The sequence below is a fragment of the Leptodactylus fuscus genome, chromosome 1, assembly GCF_031893055.1.
Source record: "Leptodactylus fuscus isolate aLepFus1 chromosome 1, aLepFus1.hap2, whole genome shotgun sequence".
Classification (NCBI taxonomy): domain Eukaryota; kingdom Metazoa; phylum Chordata; class Amphibia; order Anura; family Leptodactylidae; genus Leptodactylus; species Leptodactylus fuscus.
The window spans coordinates 328,628,231-328,643,986 of record NC_134265.1 but is presented as its reverse complement, the minus strand read 5'-3'; the positions used below and the strand labels follow the sequence as shown (position 1 = coordinate 328,643,986).

General features: G+C 44.6%; 1 protein-coding gene across 2 annotated transcripts in view; it reads right to left on the bottom strand.

Annotated features, from left to right (window-relative positions):
* SORCS2 (sortilin related VPS10 domain containing receptor 2) overlaps window positions 1-15,756 on the bottom strand; it is a 710,878-nt gene that overhangs the window by 44,170 nt on the left and 650,952 nt on the right. For both annotated transcript variants that reach the window (XM_075260385.1, XM_075260393.1), the window contains exons 15-17: window positions 7,042-7,162; window positions 5,177-5,310; window positions 4,387-4,512 (exon numbers count right to left, since the gene is read on the bottom strand). In XM_075260385.1, the coding sequence (XP_075116486.1) occupies window positions 4,387-4,512; window positions 5,177-5,310; window positions 7,042-7,162 (381 nt within the window). The remainder of the gene's footprint in view (window positions 1-4,386; window positions 4,513-5,176; window positions 5,311-7,041; window positions 7,163-15,756) is intronic.

Sequence of the window (15,756 nt, the reverse complement as noted above, 5' to 3'; positions counted from 1 at the left end):
TCTTGTGTCACAGAATTGCTTTTACTGTTCTGCATTAAATCCCTGGAAAGGCCGACCCTGTAAATGTGACTTCCAAGTCTCTTAATCCTACATAACAACCACAAATGGCACAGTAGCAGATTCTCTAACAGCTCAATGCGAGCGAGAGCCGTTAAAGGCCGTCGTGTCACACAAGAAATACAGAGTCTCTTTCCAGATGAAGCGCGGATAACCCCGTCTATGGGCTTCGCTTTACTAAACAGTCTCGTGTTTGCAGTAAACTAAAATCCTTTGTAAATTGGATGGGCCTAAAATGTAAAGTAGGCAATTATTTTTCAAAGGGCCGGGCTGTTTATTCCAATGGAAGATGTGCTTTCCCCTTCATTGGCTCGTATGCTCTAGGAATTTCATGGACGCCTGCTCGGTTGGAGAACACTAACACTGAATTTAATTAATAGTGCCGAGGACGCTGGGTGAATGGGAATGAGGGAGAAGAGACCGGGGAAGACTTGTAACATTTCTAAATGTTGACGCCACGCGATGATCCACCTAATTTAAAGGGGGGGAAGAAAGGAGTCGGACAATAAAACCATAGAAGACTAGAAATAGAAGACATCCATCAATAGACACAGTAATGTCCCTGCGAATGCGACACATGGCGAATAATTCTAGGCGATGGAGTCACTGGATTAACAATACAAAATTTAACCGCTTCAGGTCTGGGGTATTTGCGTCCATTGTTTAATACTTTTTAGTATTAGTAGTGTTCATTTACGGTAACTTTTTATTTGCTTGGCTTTTTTTCAGTCTTACCCCGTATTCACACTACTGACTTTTACCTGTGTGGCCGGATTTATCGACCTGTACATCATTCCAGTAAACGGACTCCATTCTAGTTACCTATGCTGCTAGGAGTCCCGGCCTCCCAGCCACATACTGACCCCTGTACTATAATCACTACAGTATGACACTGATGCTAGGAGTCTCTTCCCCGGCATCATGTTCAGGCTGGTAATAGGTTTTCCATGTAGATCTCTGAGAGCCCTGCCACACCAAGGTTACCATCTGTCATCATATCCCCATTAGTAAAACCCCACCTCTTTTAGCGAGCAACACCCTCTTTTTGTGGCATGGACTTAAAAACGCTATGTCTCATATAACCGGACCAAGAACAGACCCATGACATTTACCCACTCTTCTGGCACTTTGGAAAGTCACCCTTTCTGCTGACATTTTGGGAGAGTATGTGTATTAGGGACACTGGGTCTTGCACTGCATTAGAGTACTGTCGTGACACAGTGTAGGGCTCTGTCACTTTATTTAGGGGGCCTGTGGTTGGCACTGTTTCTGGTTAAGCAACATTGCTGTATTTGAGGAGATTGTAACTGTCAATATATTTGAAGACTATGGTTGACACTGTATTTGGGGACGTTGTTGCTGGCAGTGTGTTTGGTAAAACTATGGCTAACAGTGTATTTGGGGACACTGTCTGGCACTGTATTTGGGGACACTATGATTGTCACTGTATTTGGGGATACTATAGTAGGCAGTGTATTTGGGGACACTATGGCTGTCACTGTATTTGGGGATACCATGGCTGGCACTGTATTTGGGGACCCTATGGTTAGCACTGCATTTTGTGACACTGGCTGACACTATATTTGGGGACACTATGGTTAGCACTGTATTTGGGGATGCTATAGTAGGCAGTGTATTTCGGGACACTATGACTGACATTGTATTTGGGGATACCATGGCTGGCACTGTATTTGGGGACCCTATGATTAGCACTGCATTTTGGGACACTGTCTGACACTGTATTTGGGGACACTATGGTTATCACTGTATTTGGGGATGCTATAGTAGGCGGTGTATTTGAGGACACTATGGCTGGTACTATATTTGTTGATACTATGGTAGGCAGTGTATTTGGGGACACTGTCTGGCACTGTATTTGGGGACACTATGGTTAGCACTGTATTTGGGGATACTATAGTAGGCACTGTTTTTGGGGACACTATGGCTGTCACTGTATTTGGGGATACTATAGTAGGCAGTGTATTTCAGGACACTATGGCTGACACTGTATTTGGGGATACCATGGCTGGCACTGTATTTGGGGACCCTATGGTTAGCACTGCATTTTGTGACACTGTCTGACACTGTATTTGGGGACACTATGGTTAGCACTATATTTGGGGATGCTATAGTAGGCAGTGTATTTCGGGACACTACATCTGACATTGTATTTGGGGATACCATGTCTGGCACTGTATTTGGGGACCCTATGATTAGAACTGCATTTTGGGACACTGGCTGACACTGTATTTGGGGACACTATGGTTATCACTGTATTTGGGGACACTATGGTTATCACTGTATTTGGGGATGCTATAGTAGGCAGTGTATTTGAGGACACTATGGCTGGTACTATATTTGTTGATACTATGGTAGGCAGTGTATTTGGGGACACTATGGCTGACACTGTATTTGGAGACACTATGACGGGCACTGTGACAACACTATGGCTGGCACTTTATTTAGGGACACTAGATATGCCACTGTATTTGTGGACACTATGGCTAGCAGTGTATTTAGCTGGCACTGTATTTAGAGACACTATGGCTGCACTGTAATTGGGGAGACTATGGCAGGCACTGTATTTGGGGATACTATGGCAAGCACTGTATTTGGGGATACTATGGCAGGCACTGTATTTGGGGACACTATGGCAAGCACTGTATTTGGAGACACTATGGCAGGCACTGTATTTGGGGATACTATGGCAGGCACTGTATTTGGGGATACTATGGCAGGCACTGTATTTGGGAATACTATGGCAGGCACTGTATTTGAGGACGCTATGTTTGGCCCTGTGTTTGGGGACATTATGGCAGGCACTGTATTTGGGGACACTATGGCAGGCACTGTATTTGGGGATACTATGGCAGGCACTGTATTTGGGGACGCTATGTTTGGCCCTGTGTTTGGGGACATTATGGCAGGCACTGTATTTGGGGACACTATGGCAGGCACTGTATTTGGGGACGCTATGTTTGGCCCTGTGTTTGGGGACATTATGGCAGGCACTGTATTTGGGGAAACTATGGCAGGCACTGTATTTGGGGACACTATGGCAGGCACTGTATTTGGGGATACTATGGCAGGCACTGTATTTGGGGACGCTATGTTTGGCCCTGTGTTTGGGGACATTATGGCAGGCACTGTATTTGGGGACACTATGGCAGGCACTGTATTTGGGGACGCTATGTTTGGCCCTGTGTTTGGGAACATTATGGCAGGCACTGTATTTGGGGATACTATGGCAGACACTGTATTTGGGGACACTATGGCAGGCACTGTATTTGGCGATACTATGGCAGGCACTGTATGTGAGAGTATCTTGCTGTTATTTTCTTACAAATCCTGTAAGAGACACTGACTGACATTCATCTTTATTTACAGCCAAGTTTTGCACAAATCTAGTGTTTTTAGTAAGTTTTACCAATTTCTTTGATATTAATAGCTGTGGGCACGCTGAGTAGACACGGGGCACCTGTGGGCCTAGCAGCAACTCAATACATCTAAGTGGTCATTCTTCAAAAGCAGACATCTGATCATGTCCATTTATTATAGAGGTGTATGGGGCAGGAGAGAATTAGGACACAGAGACCATTTATCACGCTGCCCTTCAGGAAGGAAGACTTTATAAGGTGCATTTTGCTCATATGTCTTATGATTTTTAGTCCCAGCAGGGTTATGTCTCATTGTGCTTCCTTGGGTGTTATAGAGGTGGACTGTGCGCCTGTGCTTTAAATTTCATGCTTCAAGACTTCCAGTCATAGGGAGTGATGCTGCAATCCATCCTGTTCTGAAGGAGCGGCCCCATACTTCATCAAAGGGAAAGTGCCGCTACCAAGCTAACTATTACCCCTCCGCTTATATAATAAAATCATATAGAATAATATAATAAAAGGGATAGTATCTTACGGCATATTGCTAGGATATGCCGTAGCATTATCATCGGGAGAGTCCGACCTCTACCCATACCCTTTGGCTTTTTCCCTGCACATTGTCTCTGCCATCCACCCACTGTGCAGAAAACTGAGACTCGGCTCCATTCAAGTGAATGGGCCTATATTGACCTGTACAGCAGGTGGCCAAAGTCGGTGGAGGTGCTGGCAGTTATCCAAGCCATATTTCTTCATCTGAAAAAGTGGAAAAATGTCACCTATAATAGATACAACTATATTTTGATTTTACAATACTGACACCACTGCAGATTGAGAGCAAATACGCAATTGCCTCTGCTGCGACAATAAGGACCAGGATCTTCCAGGAGTTCCCAGGTTCTTTAGGGCCTTCATGTATCATACAGTACTTCACTATACAGGTCTGAATCCTTACCCAGTTGTACTTGTATAGCTTTGTCCCACGGTGCAGTGTTCTGGTGGAGAGTCTGGATTAAACCAAAAATCAGCAAAACATCTGCTAGTCTGTTTTTGGGTGACCTCCTGCTCGAATCCATAGTCACTGCAAGGAAAGGACATGTATGAGCATCAGCATTTCATTCAGGAAAATACAACTTTAGAGAGTATATCGGATATATACATGGCCCAGAATAGTATTAACTCATAAAACTCCTTGGTAATATTTATAAGGACTAATTTAGTTTAGGACAACCATTTTACATTAAGATATACTGTATGCTGACGTTCTATTATATCCTATTACCTTAACTGCTTCAACTTCCATTCCTGCCCTCTGCCTATTCTCCTCCCACCATCTCTATTTCCTCATAGCCGGGTTCCAATATTCTGCAGGGGAGGTACAACAGTATTCAGCCCATGCAGTTCCTGTGACCTTACAAAAATCTCCAAGCTGATTGAAAACTCTGTAAGGTCTTATTAAAATGTATGTATTTCATCCCAGTATTAGTTCCCTATGTAAGAAACATACCTTGCTACTGCTGGGCCTAAAAATCTGTAACAAGGTACCTAATATTTACAGTAATGGTGTCTAGTTATGTGACAGAGAGATTTTGGTGCCTTCAGACACCAGATCCTGGGTGGTACCTCCTGTGCTACACCCGATTTAGAAGGCCTTACAATTTAACTAATTTTAGTAAATGGAATCATCCACTTGCCATATTCCTATCTATGAGTATTATATATTAATAAACATATAATATACATACCACACATAATCTGTGCTTTCACATTGGCATATTCTTGACGTAAGAGCTGAGGTGAAGCTCCTACCCTTAATGCACCACGAAGACGTCTTCCTCTTACGGAAGCTCCTCTGCTGACCCATAATGCAATGGTCTCCCTGCATGTAAATAATAGGGAGGTAAATACATTATTGATGGACTAGTGTCAAAATTCTGATCCAACCAGGGCAGTTGGATGTTCTTATATGTCCTCTGCATTTTTGGTTGGCTTTCTTTCCACAGTCCAAAGACAAACAGGTTTACTGGTCTCCAATGAAACTGGTCCCAGATGGGTGCTTGTGTCTATAATGGGTAAACTGGACTGCCAACTCTACTGAGACCAGTACACAGGAGTAGAGACTATGCTAAAAATTAACATATACATTATGTATCCAACCTGAACTTGAATCGCAACACAAAGGAACACATAAGATATCACTTTGTGACACAAAGTCATGGAACAATATTTTCTTGAAAAGCTGCTCATCTCATGACACGCATGTGACTTCTCTATATAACTAATGATATACTGTACTAAGTCATTGAGGTTGTAATTCAGAAAATAATATTATACCCTTGAGTTTTATTTGATCCTTTTATTAGTAAAAGTTTTCATTTTTAACTTCATTTTCCATCTGTCTATTGAAATATGAAAATAACCATTGCCAGGTTTAAGTTTTCACACTGGCCACTAGATGTCAGCACTAAAGGCTTTAAACTAGTTAGTTAAGCGTAATCTTGTTTTACAGCGTACAGTAAAACAGAATGATAGATCTATAGCACTACGGTCTGATCAAAGATAAGCAGCTAATGTTGGGTAGAGGAGGGAGAGGACAATATTATGTGAGCTGTGGTTATGTCGCTGCTGTGGCTCCACAATAACATAATAAATATACTGTGGCTCCGTCTTCTCTCCTGACAGTAAATACTTCTTTCCACATGAAATAACATGCGGCACATCTTTTCTTATAATTCTGTGTAATTCATCCTGGTAATTTATAAATTAGTTGTTTACTAGATATTACCATTTTCTTTGTCTGGCAGTGTGCCAGTGGGTGCCGGGTTTCGAAGCTCCTTTTATTTGGCCTATCCTAGGCAAGGGTCATCAATATCTTCAACCTGGACAACATATACATTAAAGGGGATGTCCAGGATAAACATGTGAGTGACATCCAGGTTCCTTTCCTTAGGCATGTGAGGCGAGGATTTCCACCAGAAGAAGCACCGGTACGCCGCTGGACTGCACAGCGGCAGGGGACAACTTAGTAATAGCATAGTATGCAGTAAGCTTCTAAGCTCCCTCTAGTGGTGGCTGCTTGCACTCAGAATTTTAACCTCTCTCTGATATCCACTGCAACAGCATGGCTGATTTTAGTTATTTAAATATGGCACCCATTCAGGAGCTGAGCGGCACCATAGTGACGGGGTCTCTGCTGTTTTACACAGCAGAGACCTGGTGGAAATGCCTGCTATAGGAGACCTCTCTGATTACAGATGTCATAGTCACATAGGTGACTTGCCATGTAAAAACAACACCCCTAAGAAAATGGCACAATTGCATTTTTTCCAATTCTCTCCCAGTAGAATGTTTTTCCAGTTTCCCAGTGTATCATGTGTCTGTCATACACACCCGGAGGTAGCTTTTTATGTGATCCTAAGTAGTAGGACCAGTATGAAGTGCTATATAGCCCACAATAAATAAGCCTCTAGGAAAGGTTGAGTGTACAAATCAAAAACACTAAAACAAAAAAATCTCTTTGTTGGAAGGGGTTAATAATTAACTCTAAATCATGTTGGCTCTAAAATGACACGATCAAACAATGGACATACGTCTTCCCATCATACAATACCTGTATATTAGAGAGATTCCAGGAGTCGTAGTCCTCCTCGGTGCACTCTCGTACGAACGAGGGTCTAAAATCCACTTTGACTAGTTCCCATTCTGATCGGTAACTGATATGTCCGAACACCCTGTAATGTAAATGGCCATAGGTTATGTCCTCACTACGGATTCATAGTCACAGTGTATACTGCTGGTCACTGTACGTTACACCTGACGGATATGGTCTTCATGGATACATATGACGTGCCCATAGTACATACCTCGTAAGCCCCTCGGCTCATCTGCTCAGCTACCATATTTCAGCTGCAATATCCTCTGCAAACCTTAACACATTTCACTGTGGTCAGCCAGGCATGGAAACCGAGCTGCTGGGCTTAATAGGGAATTGCCATAGGGGAATAGAACTTGGAACAAACTGCATAATGTGAAGTGCTGAACACAACTGCAAAGTTTTTGAAGATTTTTTTTAAATTTTTTTTAACTAATTGGATATTATAACCAGGCTTATAAGGATTGTGACCTATTTCATAAACCAAGTTTCTATGTTAAACATAATTTTAAGAATTTTTGATGATTTTATTTATAACAATAGATTGATATTTGTCAATTGCAGCAGTCACCTCATTTACATTATAGACAGATAGATGGACTTTCCTCTTAAAGGGGATGTCCAATATAAAAACAAAAATTTGAAACAAATTGTGAGATGATACAGAGGATCCTCGGCTCAGGATCTTGAGTTTCCTGCATTCTGGAGGATCCAGCACGTCAGTGTATTATAATTAGTCTATTAGTTAAGGTGTAATACTCAATTTCCCCTGCGGGGGCACTCTCATGATTATATAGCACCAACTTATTCCGAGAACAACACTAAAGAAACCCTCCTAATATGGGGAGGGCATACAAGCTCCATGACAATGTGGTCTTACAACAGGTCAGATTCGACCCCAGTGCTGCGAGGCAACAGTACTAACCAGTAAGCCATGTTGCAATGTGGAAATGAGCTCTCCTCCAGAAGGAAGAGACGTGTCTCTGTAGTAACTTGTATAGCTATCCTGTGACTCAATGTCCTTGAAAAGTGACTAGGGAAATCAGCCAAACCAAGATGTCTCCGGTCTGACCGATATCCCTAGTCATACAGAGATATAACAAGAATCTCTTGGGCCACCACTTATTGGAAGAGACACCTCACAGGCTCCCGAAAAGCTTTTGGATACAATCGCACCCTCTGCCCCACACCCTATAAAGGGTCAGACATTGATTTACAGGTTAGCTACCTATAGAGACAGCTTTCTTCCCCTGGAGAGAAGCTCATGTGCATGACGTGTGTGAACGCTGAACAATTAAAGCAGTAGTCACAGATTAGAAAAAAGGAGTCTGCTTTATTTCCCAGAAACAGCGCCACTCTTGTCTGTAGGCTGTGCCTGGTATTACAGCTTAGTTCTATTCAGTGACAGTGGATGTTAAAGGGGTTGTCCAATAGCCATGGGTAATGGATACTAGATACTAGACTTATCCACATGATAGGTCATCAGAATGGTGGGAATCCAACACCGGCATCCCGCACTGATCAACTGATTCGGCCGCTGAAAGCTATGTACAAAGTAGAAGGCCGAAAGCAGCTTGCCTCCTATTGAAGTGAATGGCAACAGAGCTGCAGTTCCCCGACACCTTGCCTCTGTATGCTATGTTGTAGTGGGAGGGTCCAAGTGTCGGACCCCACCAATTTGATACTGTGGATAGACCACCAGTATTCATTTCCCATGGCTCTAAGACAACCCCTTTACAGAAGACAAACATGAGGCCCCTTGATCTGATTCTTTATGGACACTATAGATTAGATAACCAAAACCAATCAGTACAAAAATAATAATAAAAATATATCACGAATATTTAATAATAAGACAAATAATACTAATACAAGCCTCTGATAAATCCCAGCTCCCATAGTTTATCTTGTGTCCACTAGGTGGCACTGTGATATCAGCCCTGCGCCGCATCCTCGTGCCCACTGAGAAATAGCGAAGCTTTGAAGAATATTAAAAACTTGTGGTTACTTTGCAAAAATACTCCAGATAAAATAGCGCGCTTCAAACACATCTGTTAGTCTTACAGGTAAGCACGCTACATTTATCATCTAAATAAAAGTTGAGGCTCGGGGAATTGTCAAAGAGAATCCTTGGTGTATTTTCTCACTGTAGATATGAACTCCACTGGTGAATAGATATCACTTCAAGCCTGTTACAACGCTTCATTTAACACACTCAGATTCTTCGCATCCATATACCGAAACTCTTCATTTATACAAGCTCCAGTGCGTAAGATCTACTGGATGTAGGCAAAAAAAATTCCTTGCCTTGGGGTCCCCTCCAATAGCGGCGTCGGGTTTGAACACCCGATAGCTATACCCCTATATACAGGGCTTAGGAGACTCCATCCAAGCGTGAATCCAAAATCGCCAAATGAAATAGTTCTGCAAGTCCTATTTTATCCTCTGGCGTTTTAGCACTCAATGGATCCAATTATAGTTAACGGGGCACGTCAGGTTCCATAGGTGACCCATGTTGCAGTGTTCTGCCTACCCCTTGTTTTGGCGCTCTGACAGACCAGAACAACTGAAAGGCCAATGCTAGTGTGAACCTAGTGAAAGTGTGACCATTACCATCTCAATTGCCATGGGCACCGCTGCTCTCCATTGTATACACAGCACACAGATAGCGGCATTTACGATATTTTGTGATGAAGTTCCAACCCCTTTAAAGGGAACCTGTTACCAGAACCCAACATATTAACCCAGCCCGCAGACAGATAGGTTAGGGTCACCTGAATCAAACACTGCTTTCCCCTTGTGAATTGCTGCCTCCATTGCCGAGATATCGCTGATTTTGTCAATTGCAAATGAGACCTTTGGAGCAATTAGGGAGTTCCCATTGCTCCAAAGAGGTAAGGCTCCTGGGAATCTGTGCTGCTCTCCACCTCTCCCTCCATCCTCTGTCTGACATGGCCTGACAGTGTATTCCTAATTTCACTTGCCCTTTCTGTCACACTCGCCACTGCTTAAAGGGGCTCTATCAGCAAAATCATGCTGATAGAGCCCCACATATGCGTGAATAGCCTTTAAAAAGGCTATTCAGGCACCGTAAAAGTTAAATTAAACTACCCCCCCGTTTTAAAATAATAACCTAAAAAAGAATGTGCTCTACTTACGGATATACACTGATATAAAAAAATAGCTTGGGCGCATGCGCAGTAGCATGCAGCTTCTGCTACGGCTACTGCGCAGGCACCCAGGCTATTTTTTTTTATCAGTGTCCGCGAGCGCCGGAGGAGGACGGGACCCGAAGACATCGGAGGAAGAAGAGGCGTGGATGAAGATGAAGACACGCCCTGAATGCCCGGCCACCGTGCACTTTCGGTAAGTAGAGCACATTCGTTTTTAGGTTATTATTTCAAAACGGGCGGGGTAGTTTAATATAACATTTACGGTGCCTGAATAGCCTTTTTAAAGGCTATTCACGCATATGTGGGGCTCTATCAGCTTGATTTTGCTGATAGAGCCCCTTTAAACTCTCAGAGCATGCGCAGTACTTATTTCCAAGTAAGCATCACAGCAGTACTGCGCATGCTCTGACAATATGACCAGTGGCAAATGTGACAGAACTCAGGGCCAAGTGAGATCAGCAGTACACTACCTGCCCCTGTCAGAGGAGGAAGGGAGGGAGGAATGGAGGGTCACACAGAGCAGTGGAAGGCTAAACTCTATGGAGCACAATTTCATTGTGATGAAAACAGCGACAACAGATGTAGCAAATCCACAATGTGAAAACACCTTTTGATTATGGTGACACTAACCTATCTATATGCAGGGCTAGGGTCAGGGCCGGCTCCAGGTTTTTATGGGCCCTTGGGCGACAGAGCCTCAGTGGGCCCCCTTGTAAAGGAGGCGGGGGGGTGGTGGGGTGGAGACACTGTGCGTTGCAGATGAAGCGAGTGACGTCATGCAGGAGTGTGGCGTCACCAACGCCATACCTCCCAATTTTTAAAGAGAAGAAAGAGGAGCAAAATGTGCGGCGCGGTCTGCGCGCCGCGACAAATTTGGCTCCACCCACTTTCATTGATTCCACCCATTCTCATTCATTTATCATGTGCTCCCACACAGTACAATCCTCCTACAGTCACCCGTAAATTATATGCCCCCCCTCCATCTCTCCCCCAGTTTCATATACACCCTTCCTTTGCCCCCAGTTTCATGTCCCCCCTCCATCTCTGTCCCCAGTTTCATCACGTTCTCCCCCTTCATCTGCCCACAGTTTCATGTCCCCCGTCTCTGCCCCAGTGTCATGCTGTTCTCTCCCCACCCCCTTCATCTGCCCCAGTGTCATGCCGTTCCCCCCTCCCCTTCATTTGCCACCCAGTTTCATTGGGCCCCCTCCATCTTTGTCCCCAGTTTCATGCCGTTCTCTCCCCACCACCTTCATGTTCTCCAGTGTCATGCCGTTCCCCCCCTCCCCTTCATTTGCCCCCCAGTTTCATGGGCCCCCTTCATTATGTTCCACCTTTATATTTAATACAAAACAAACACTTATACTCACCTTCCATCGATCCCCCGACGCTCCTCTCTCCAGTCACATACGCGATTAAAGCAGGAGCTGTGAGTTCAGCTCCTGCTTAGCTGCGGCCCGGCTTGCGTGTGTATGCGTGATGACGTCATCGCGCCTACACACGCAAGCCGGGCCGGAGCTTTAAAGTAGGAGCTGAACTCACAGCTCCTGCATCGCGGACGGACGCCGATGAGCTGAAATCGTGACAGGCAAGTGCCGGGGGCCCCCAGAGGCTCTGAGGGCCCCGGCACTTGCCCGACTATGCCGTGCGCTGACGCCGGCCCTGATCCTAACCTATCTATCTGCAGGGCTAGGGTGATATGTTGGGTCCTGGTGACACTAACCTATCTATCTGCAGGGCTAGGTTAATATGCTGGTCCTGGTGACAGACTCCTTTAAAGTGAAGGTGACAACTACTAACTATATTCTTTTAGGGTCCATGGAGTTCACAGTGGGGTCTTTCACTTAGGACCACCTTTATAAGCCCAGATTTAAAGGGATTCTATCATTAAAATGCTATTTTTGTCCCTAACACGTAGGAATAACCTTAAGAAAGACTATTCTTCTCCTACCTTTAGATGTCTTCTCTGCGCCGCCATTCGGTAGAAATCCCGGTTTTCTTCTGTATGCAGCCACAAGAAAATGGCCGCTTACACCAGTTTACAGTGTAAGCGGCCACAGGAAAATTACCGCAGGCATGCGCAGTTGGCTCTGCCGATGACAGAGCCGACTGCGCATGCCTAGAAGTTTGAAGTCAGCGCCGGAAGAAGACGCAGGGAGAGGCCGTTCCAGGCGAAGATAGAGATGGCGCTGGAGAGTTCTCGCGCAGTGCTGGGGACCGCCCCCAGTGTTGCGAGAGAACGTATTTGCATACAGAAGAAAACCAGGATTTCTACTGAACGGCGGCGCGGAGAAGACATCTAAGCGTAGGGGAAGAATAGCCTTTCTTAAGGCTATTCCTAGGGACAAAAAATGACATTTTAATGATAGAATCCATTTAATGTAAAGATGGTTATCATGTAGATGAGTAGATGAGAGGTCAGCCGTAGAGATGAGCGAACACTATTCGAAACTCACGTTTCGAGTAGCACGCAGCCATAGGAATGAATGGACGCAGCCGGCACGCAGGGGGTTAAGCACGCAGAATTTGCCGGCGGCCGGCCGCTTCCATTCATTCCTATGGGTGTGTGCTATTTGAAACGTCCGTTTCCAATAGTGTTCGCCCATCTCTAGTCAGCCGCCTTTGGCACTCCACCTGCTGAAAAATTCTAACTCCCATCATGCTCCATGCACTTCCAAAGATAGGAAAGCAAGTATGCATGCTGGGAGTTGTAGTTTCACAACATCTGGAGTGCTGGAGGTTGCTGATCCCTGGAGCAGACATTACATAGGCATCTGTATATAGCGCTGTAGCTTTGGCTTCCCCTCCAGATCTCTTCTGCTGCTGCTTGCAGGCTATGTGTGTGGCTCGGCTGTTGGATCCCCTCGGCACTGGATGCTGCCAGAAGGGAGTGTGATCTCAGGAGATGGGGAAGTCTTACAAGATTATATTGCTGGAGCTGCTCTGAGACTAAGTTTACATATTTGCCATTCCTGTTATAGAAATAGAAAAATGAGAAAACAGGGCTGACAAATCCCTAGAAATAAGCAAACCAGTGTAGACCATACCAAATGCGACCTGAATTTTGCAAAAATTTCAGGCTTCCAATGAATCTGAAACTTTTGGGGTTTTTCACCCATTAATCTCTTCAAACCCCAGAGAATAATGAGTGGAGGTCCATGTGATGCAGAAACATAATAAGCAATGTTATTCACCCCACCTTACCTCTCTTGGACTACTTCATAGTCCTGTTCAGTGGTCTTGTAGCCTCTTCCGTCCTCCTAGGTGACATCAAGGGTCGCCAAGGAACTGCTGAGACCTACAATATGGCCTCTACTGTCAGCTGGGGCATGATGTTGTGTTCACACCAGCGTTCGGGTCTCCGTTATCAGGATTCCGGAAACTTGTCAGACCGTGACTGGCAGTGAGCGCCCATGAGAGTTTTATGCTCTCCGCGGTGAAACAGTTTTTTTTAACCCAGACACAAAGTCCTGCATGTCCGACTTAAAAACAAAAGTCGGTTGCCCGGTTAAAACAAAAAAACGTTTCGCTGTGGAGAGCATAAAACGCTCACCGGTGCTTATTTCTGGACACTTTTCAAACCCATTCAAATGAATGGTTTTGAAAAATACCTGCAGGTTTCCGTCTCCTGCCCAGTTTCGTGCAGGAAACGGAAACCTGCAGAGCGGAGACCCCGGGCGCAGATGTGAACGAGCCCTGACAGTGTCATGATGCATGGGTTCAAGCATGATGGTGGCACACCCCATGTGACTGTTCAATTACAACTCCCTGGGGGTCATCCAGGAGGCCGGAAGAGGACCCCAAAGGAGCACTGGATGCTGCAAGAGAGCTGAGGAGAGGTGAAGGAAGGTGAGTATAAGGCCTAGTTCACACGGGGTAAAGAGGCGTATTTTGGTCCTGATTTTGACGCGGGAAGCCGCGTCAGAATAGGACCAAAATATGCCTGCCGTGACTGTCGCGGCTTTCTGCTCCGGAGTAGGCCCAAATGAATGGGCCTAGTCCGGAGGGTACTACTGCGAGGTGGACACCACAGCTGAATCCGCCTGAAGAAAGGGCAGCTCGCTTCTTTTTTCCGTGAGCGGGAACAGAATAAAGTAAGCTAGTGGTCTACATAGACTTCTATTGTGAGGGGCGGATTTTGAGGAGGATTCAGTGCCAAAACCCACCCCCTCTTGCTCTGTGTGAATGGGGCCTAAGTGTTTACTATGTTCCGCACCTCCTGGGCCTCCACCACAGACTATTATAATGGCACAAGGAGGACATACCCCTTTGATACTGGTTAATGGAGACTGCCCAGTTGCCAATGTATTCATCATACTAGTCACAGAAACTGATAGGGAAAATCACATGGAAATGGGGACTATGTACAGATAGTGGCCTTACTAAAGTCTTGTGGGCCCCGGTGCAATCTTCTACCTCATCCCTATAGCTAATTCTTGATAGTGATGGATACGGGGGCTAAGGAGTTCAATGCACCTTAGTGTGGTTAGGGTAAAAATTAAGTTGTACATCAACAACAAAAAAAAAAAGAGCTATTTTCAGAGAATTGGCCACATACAGGAATCTGTCCATAGTTATGTATAGAAATAGGAGAAAAATAGACAGTAGAATACGCTATATGTCTATAGTAGTATCCATGGTAACCACAAATAGACAATTCAATTGCTTACTATGCCGGTCGCATTCAGAACATTGGGACACGCGACACAATGGGGGAGATTTATTATGCCTCGTATTTCAGTTTTCTGGTCTACAAGGCATGGAAAAAAATTGCATAATTTCAGGTCAGGTTTTTGTACAAAAATTTGCAATTTTTTTCTCTTTTATGGAACCTTTGCTTCTTCCTGAGTAAATGTGTGTGAGTGGTGTGACGTGAATGGGCCACGCCAGATTTATGATCATTTGTTACATCAGTTTGCTGATGTAAATGATGCCTGACATCGACGTCAACCATGAGCCAGGATCATTTATTACTTGCACAATTTTTTGTACCCTTTCTTTGATTTGCGCCTAATTTATTAGAAATTTTGCACAAAATTTGCCCAATGGAAATTTTAATTCCAATATGTCAAGTTTTTTTTTTTACTGTGCCCCTGTACTGGAGGGCAATCGCTCTAATTTTGCGCCTTTTTTATTTATAAAAGGCGCATGTCAAATATACATTGTAAAATTTCACCCAGATAAATCATGTAAGTGGTGAACCTGACAAATTTTGCACATTCAACGTAAATTTAAAAAAAAGAACAAAAAAAAGGGTAAGTTCACATGGGGTTTTTTTGGTCAGGATTTTGAGTCCGTATCCGCCTCAAAATCCTGATCAAAAAGACGGCTGCCCTTGAAATCAATGAGAGCCGGTCAGTTCTTTTTTTCTTCAGGCTCCTAGAAAAAAGAAGCAACATGTTTGTTCTTCAGCCGAGTTGCCTCGCGATTCGGCCTGAAGACACTCCCTCCTCCAGACTAGGCCCATTCATGGGCCTAATCTGGAGTGGAGTGCGCGACA